Source organism: Amphiprion ocellaris, chromosome 18, assembly GCF_022539595.1.
Source record: "Amphiprion ocellaris isolate individual 3 ecotype Okinawa chromosome 18, ASM2253959v1, whole genome shotgun sequence".
NCBI lineage: Eukaryota > Metazoa > Chordata > Actinopteri > Pomacentridae > Amphiprion > Amphiprion ocellaris.
Genome location: NC_072783.1, coordinates 7,801,178 through 7,808,065, shown reverse-complemented (window position 1 = coordinate 7,808,065; position 6,888 = coordinate 7,801,178). Strand labels below are relative to the sequence as shown.

General features: G+C 37.0%; 1 protein-coding gene and 1 long non-coding RNA gene across 4 annotated transcripts in view; one reads left to right on the top strand and one right to left on the bottom strand.

The window, feature by feature from the left end:
* Positions 1-6,888, top strand: part of grid1b (glutamate receptor, ionotropic, delta 1b) — a 693,674-nt gene that overhangs the window by 665,234 nt on the left and 21,552 nt on the right. For all 3 annotated transcript variants that reach the window (XM_055004576.1, XM_055004575.1, XM_055004577.1), the window contains one exon: positions 194-360. In XM_055004576.1, the coding sequence (XP_054860551.1) occupies positions 194-360 (167 nt within the window). The remainder of the gene's footprint in view (positions 1-193; positions 361-6,888) is intronic.
* Positions 253-6,888, bottom strand: part of LOC111563062 (uncharacterized) — a 48,675-nt gene continuing 42,039 nt past the window's right edge. The window contains exons 4-5 of the long non-coding RNA XR_008599480.1: positions 3,884-3,992; positions 253-390 (exon numbers count right to left, since the gene is read on the bottom strand). This is a non-coding gene — a long non-coding RNA (uncharacterized LOC111563062). The remainder of the gene's footprint in view (positions 391-3,883; positions 3,993-6,888) is intronic.

The following is a 6,888-nucleotide window of genomic DNA, read 5'->3' as shown; positions in this document are numbered from 1 at the left end:
TCATAAACGTGTGGGCCTGATGTCAGTAAGAATTTAATCAGCTGTGAGTTGAACTAAAGTCTGTAAACTGAGCTGCTCTGATTGGCGCCATGTTGGACGATATTCTGCTTTTAAACGAGTGTTTAAACAAACGACAAACTGTGGACGTGGTGGTGTAACGTTGGGCTCTCTTTTCCCTCCACTGTGTCTGCAGGCCAAGAAGGGTCCGTTCGCCTTCCTGTGGGACATGGCGGTTCTGGAATACGCCGCTCTGACGGACGACGACTGCACCATCACTGTGTCAGGAAACAGCATGAGCAGCAAAGGATACGGCATCGCCATGCAGCACGGCAGCCCCTACAGAGACCTGTTCTCACAGAAGTAAGTCGCCTTCAACACCTCCAGATCCACCTGCAGGACACTCCCAGTCAGACAGACAGACAGACATGAAGATATCAGGAAGTTTAGACGCACAAACCAACTGGTTGTTAGCAAAACATTAAAAATAATTGTAAGCAGACTACGTTGACATGCAGTATGTAAATTGAAGACGAATTTTTATGACGTTCCAGCAACAGAATGTACTGCATGTAAAAAGACTAAATATGCAGTTTAAGAAGTTTGACCGAAGAGAGAATCTTCAACCCTTAGAACCAAAAAACCTGCTGATGAAAACAAAAGATGTTATTTTTAAAGAACATCACCAGAATGACACCATTTATCAGACAGAAACTGTAAAAACTGAAAGAACTGTTGATGTATTAACTTTTTGATGTTACTTGAATGACTTATGTGTTCAGTTAAGTTGAGAAAATTAACCAAACCTTTGATACAAAACCAGCTGACACAAAAGAAGTCTAAAATTACTTTAAAACAGTCCACATTTACATAACAAGCATCCAAAATGACGTCAAATCTGTCTAGAAAGAAAAAAAAAACTTGACCAAAATGACTTAACAACTTAAAATAACCTAAAAGTATTGAAAATGACATAAGATTTTTCCAGAATTTCCCAAAATACATAAAATATAACCAAAATGACATCAAATCTGTCCAAAATTACCTAAAAACTGTCCACAAAGATGCAAATCCTGTTCAAAGTGTCTTAAAATGTGTCCACAATTACTTCAAATTTGTCACTGGTTTGATACGAAACCAACTGACACAAAAGATCTCTAAAAATTACTTGAAAACTGTCCAAAATGACATAAAACATGTCATAAGAGACTTAAAACTTATCTAAAATGACCTAAAACCTGTATAGAATAACATATAGCCAAAATAACTGAAAACAGATCCAGAAAGACTTAAAACTTGTAAAAAGTGTCTTAAAATGCATCCACAATAAGTTCAAATTTGTCACTGGTTTGATACAAAACCAACTGACAAAAAATGTCTAAAATTATTTAAAAACTGTACAAAATGACACCAAAAACTGTACAAAATGATGTCACACTTATCTAAAGTGACTTAAGCAAATGACCTACAAAGTATCTGGAATATGAGTTCATTCTGCTGCAGCTTTTATTAGATCTGATTCTGTTTCCGTCAGAAAATGTCAACACACTTCAGGATTTATTGTTATGTCTGTGTGATGAAACGAGGCCCGATCAAAGATGAAGGTTGGAGGGTTCTGATCCGTTAAGAGTTGGTTATCCCGTAAATCCACGTGCGACGGACGAGGATTTAAACGAGCGTTAACAAGGAGCTCCAACTCGTAAGTAAAGTCCATTAAGCTCACATGAAACAAGCTTCGTTAAGTAAAACGGGATTATTCATCGAAGCAGAAGGACGGAGCTAATTACTGGATGGAAATATTTTTATTATTTCATGTTTACTTTTTTAGGAAATTCAATGGAGATGAAACCAGCGAGCAGCAGAGTGAAGAAACCTCAAATTGATCCCAGAGCGAGTTAAAAATAAAGATCATTACATCATGAGATACTCAGAAAACTTTCTCAGCCGTCTGGAATCGATCGACTCCCAGAAAACAGTTGACAACGAAGCTTCCGGTTCAAACTGGAATTAAAGTTTTCAAGCTTTAGCTGAAAATAAACCAAAGCAGCACATGAACAAATGAGTCTTTTAACTTTATGTAATAACACAAAGACATTAAATCAGAAACAGCTGCAGCAGCAAACTAATAAAGGAACAGTTCAGTGTTTTAGTTTTCCTGCTAACATGTCATAAATTGTTGAATTATTGCCTCTTTTTGCTCATTTTTGTGCCTGAAAACTCAACTGTTGGTCATAGCTGAATGGGAAAAATCAGTAGAAAAATAAACAAAATATACATCAGAACTCTTTCTGGTCTTTTGTTGTTGAAAGGAGATTATTTCAGGAAAAATGAAATGTTAAGGAGTAAAACAGAACTGTAATATGACTTGTTTTCTTTAGTCATGGGTTGGTTCTTGTCGCTGAAGACTTTTTCATTTTTAGGGTTGAATTTATCTGATTTAGTGACTTGAGCTGCAGGTAGTCGGAGTTATATCCTGAAGACTTAAAACTTGCCCACAATTACTCCAACCGTGTCTAAAATTACTTAAAAACTGTCCAAAATTACATAAAATTTAACAAAAACGACTTCAAACATATCCAAAATGACAAAATGTGACCAGAATAACTTATAATCTGTCCAATATTACCTAAAAACTATCCACAATGACATCAAACCTGTCCAGAAAGACTTAAAACTTGTCTGAAATGACTCCAACTATGTCTAAAATTACTTAGAATGTGACCAGAGTAACCTATCTAAAATGACGTAAAACTTTTGTAAAGTTACTTAAAATGTGGTCAAATATGACCAGAATGACACATAACCTGTCCGAAATGACTTAAAATACGTCCAAAATGACTCCTACCTCCTACAAATGACCAAGATGATGCAAACTCTGTTCAAAGTGTCTTAAAACGCATCCACAATCACTTCAAATTTGTCACTGGTTTGAAACAAAACCAACTAACACAAAATATGTCCAAAAATTACTTTAAAACTGTCCAAAATTACATTAAATTTAACCAAAATTACTTAAAACAGATCCAAAATGACATCAAACCTGTTCAAAGAGACTTTAAATTTGTCTAAAATGATTCAGAATGTTACCAGAATAACGTATAACCTGCCCAATATTACCTAAAAACTGTCCACAATAACGTCAAAACTATCCAAAACGACTTAAAACTTGTCTAAAATTACTTAAAATTAGTCCAACAAAAGACCAAAATGATGGTTTGTTTTTAGTCGTGGGTTTGTTCTTGCTGCGAGACTTTTTCTTTTTTATGGTTGAATTTATCTGAATCTTAGTGATTCTTTCAGCTGCAGGTAGTTGGGAGTTAAATCCTGATTTTTTTCCATTAATTCACAAGAAAATAATCTAATGGTATAATAGACGGTTAAAATTTATATTTAATTTCCACTGCAGGACTTTAAGAGCCTCTGTTCTGGTTTATAGCTTCACATTTACTTGAAAAACTTTGCAACAATTAAAGTAAAATCCAGTCCGTCCTTGTAAAACTTTTTTTTAACAGTATTCCCTCAATAAAGATGGTTATTATGAGAAAAATCTGTTTATTCTGTTTAAATGCTAATTAAACAACTTAACCGAGAATAACTTTAGATTCATGATTTATGAAGACAAATGCATCAAGCACTAGTGTGAGTTCAATTCGTTTTAGGAACCAAAAAGCAGAATTTAAATAAAATGTTCTTTTAGCAGGTTATTTATACCCAAACTTACAGACTCTACAAGAACTCCACGGGGTTAAATCAGGTGTTTTAGGCTGATTTTACAGGAATGATGACAAAGTAATTCAACCAGTTGTTGGAAAAAAAAAAGCTGCAAAAAAAGAGGAAATAAAAGCTGCAAAGGAAAAAGAAAAAAAACTGAATAATTGAAACTCACCACTTCCTGTTCCTTCACAACCACCTCCTGTTTCTTCACAACCACTTCCTGTTTGTTCACAACCACTTCCTGTTTCTTCGCGGCTTTCAGACTTCAGGAATCAGTGAAGCTGTAAAGAAACATGAAAACCATTAAAACCTGCGGCGGATTTAAACCAGAGCTGGAATCATGTGAGACGTCTGGAGCGGCTACAGACTAAACAGTGTTTAAAGACGGGATTTATCCACTTGTTGAATTTGAAAGTTTCCTCCTTAACGAGCAGTAAAACGACAGAGCGGAGCGACATGTTGAGGGTTTAAACTGAGATAAACAGCAGGAAGAGATTCTCCCCCACAGTTTAACGTCACTTTACAACAGAAAGACTCTTTAAATGAGCCGAGAGTCGAAGCTCCGGCAGACGAACGGAGAATCTGAGGTTAAATCTGCATCTAGAAACACTAAATGCAGCAGAAAAAGAAGAAGACTGACAGCAGCTTTAATGAGCTGCTATCTGCATGATTGATTCAGTCAAAATATTTTAGAAATAATATATAAAAGTCTCAGTTTACCTGCAATTAGCACCAAATTTAACTGCAGGACGTGCCATTTAAAGTCTTAAATATTAATATAATGCAGCAGAGTTAGTTAAATACGGATATTTAAATACTTCATGACGATTGCAATTGCCGTTTTCCAAGTCTAAAAGCAGAAATATTTCTTTAAAATCTTCTGGAAAAACAGTATTTAAGGCCTACAGTCAAATTAAACTATTATATTTGTAGGTAAAAGGACAGATGAACTTTGTTGAGGCTTCGTTCTACAGATCTTTAACGCGATAGAAGCTTCTAAAAACAAATATCATCCTCGTTTATGTCCAGATACATGCAGTACGGTGATACACAACTCTTAGGAACAATAACAACAAGTTGAAAGGTGCAAAAATGTCACGCTTCCTGTATTTTTTTTCAGTGTCTGGTCTGTTTTCAATGCAGTGGATGAACCAAACTTTCATTTCGGTCAAATTATTTCACAGCTTTGAAGAACAAAAGTCTAAGTTTACCTCCAATTATCGTCAATTTAACAACAGGACATGTAAGTTAAAGACAAAATTTGAATATAAAACAGCAAAAACTCCTGCACAGTTCAGCCTCAACTGAAAGGACAACTTTAATTGAACTTAAGGAGGTCCAGGAAACAACATTATGTTGGTTATTGTGTTGAAAACTAAACTGAGTCTACTTGCTACTGCATTGAAATTATATTTAAATACGTCACGACAATCGTAGCAAGTCTATGAGCAGAAATGTTGGTTTACAATGTTCCAGGAAAACAGTATTAAAGGCCTGCAGTCCAATTAAACCATCAGAATTTAATAGATTTGTAGGTAAAAGTGAGGACGAACTTTGCTGAAGCTTCACTTTGCAGATTTTTTGCGCGACTTTTAGGAACAACAACGAGAAGTTGAAAAGTGCTAAAACGTCACATTTCCTGTGTTTTTGTTCAGCGTCTGGTTTGTTTTCTATGCAGAGGATGAACCAAACTTCCATTTCGGTCAGATTATTTTAAAAACTTGCAGCTTTGAAGAACAAAAATCTGAGTTTACCTGCAATTATTGTCAATTTAACTACAGGACATCCAAGGTAAAGACTGAAATTTGAATATAAAACAACAAAAACTCCTTAAAAATACAACTAATTTGTCTAATATCTTCTTGATTTGAAAAGCAGTTGGCCTGAAAAATCCAAAACAGCAGCGGTGGTAGTTAAAATGCAGAACAAAGTGATTTTGATCAAATATCCCAATTTTCAGCTCAGATTTGGTTCATTTTCTCAACCGAACGTCAGGAAAATCTGCTGATTCCTTCAGTGTTTACAGTTTCTGGCTGGTAAACGGTCTAGTTCTGGTGACTTTTTTCATACTTACAAACCTGACGGTGAGCTGAGAAGTAATCCACTCTTTAAATAAACTTCCAGCCTCGGAAATTCAATTTCAGGACATGAAATGAAGCCTTCCATGTAAAGTTCTGGCTGACAGCTGTTTTAAATGAGCCGTTTTCATTATTTTGTCCACTTTCTGTTTACGGTTATTATTCTTTTAAGGTTTAATTAGCTTCTGGAACCTCCTCTGATCTGAAAACAAACTTTGAGTTTTTCTTCTGCTCCTCCTCTTTAATTAAGCACCCCTGTGTTTATTTAGAGATTAATTTGTGGCTCTGAATGGAGACAAAGCCGTCCTTATTAATGAAGTTTCAGCTCGAGGCTCGGCCCGGTCCGGCAGGCGTCCGACGGCGTTCAGGGACGACGACGTTTAATGTGACCGAGTGTTAAACTGAGGGCAGAGCTATTGTTCAGCTGGAAAACTATTATCTGCACATTTTATACCATCATTTTAACGCGCTCCCATAACCGGCGCATCACCTCCGTTTGATAATCCCGCCATTAATAACCTCGGCAGACTTTGTTGCTTCTGCTGCTCATTTGTCGCGGAACCGTTCTGTCCCCGGGGCGTTTGAGGGGGGCGGTGGTGAAGCGGCGCGCTGACCTTCAACACGTTCACGCTGAGCCGAGCAGATTAAATATAGCAAATTGGGCTGTGATTTTACTGGAGCTAAAAGCAGATTGGCCAGTCTTGGCAGAGTCGCTTAATTAACTCCATAAGTCATGACGACAACGACGACGAGAGCCGCAGGAAACAGTCGCTGAGCTGAGTGATACTGACGGAGCTGCACATGTTGGGCCACATTTAAAGAGCCTTGCTGGTGCTGACCGCTGGTTTTTAAGGCCTTCATCAAGTTCAGCATAGTTTACAGGCATATTCGGCTCCAGATCCAGAAAAAGCCGCTGTAGATGCTTCAGTTTGTGATTCCTGAAGGCGGATTTTGACGTCTATTGTTGATTATTGTTGTTTCAATATGGGGTCGAGTTCCGACTAGGGCTAGCCCAAATAGCTATTTCTGGGCTCCGGATATTCGGCCCAGATTAATGATGAATATCCGAATCAGTTCGTAATGTCCACCAGGGCGGGGG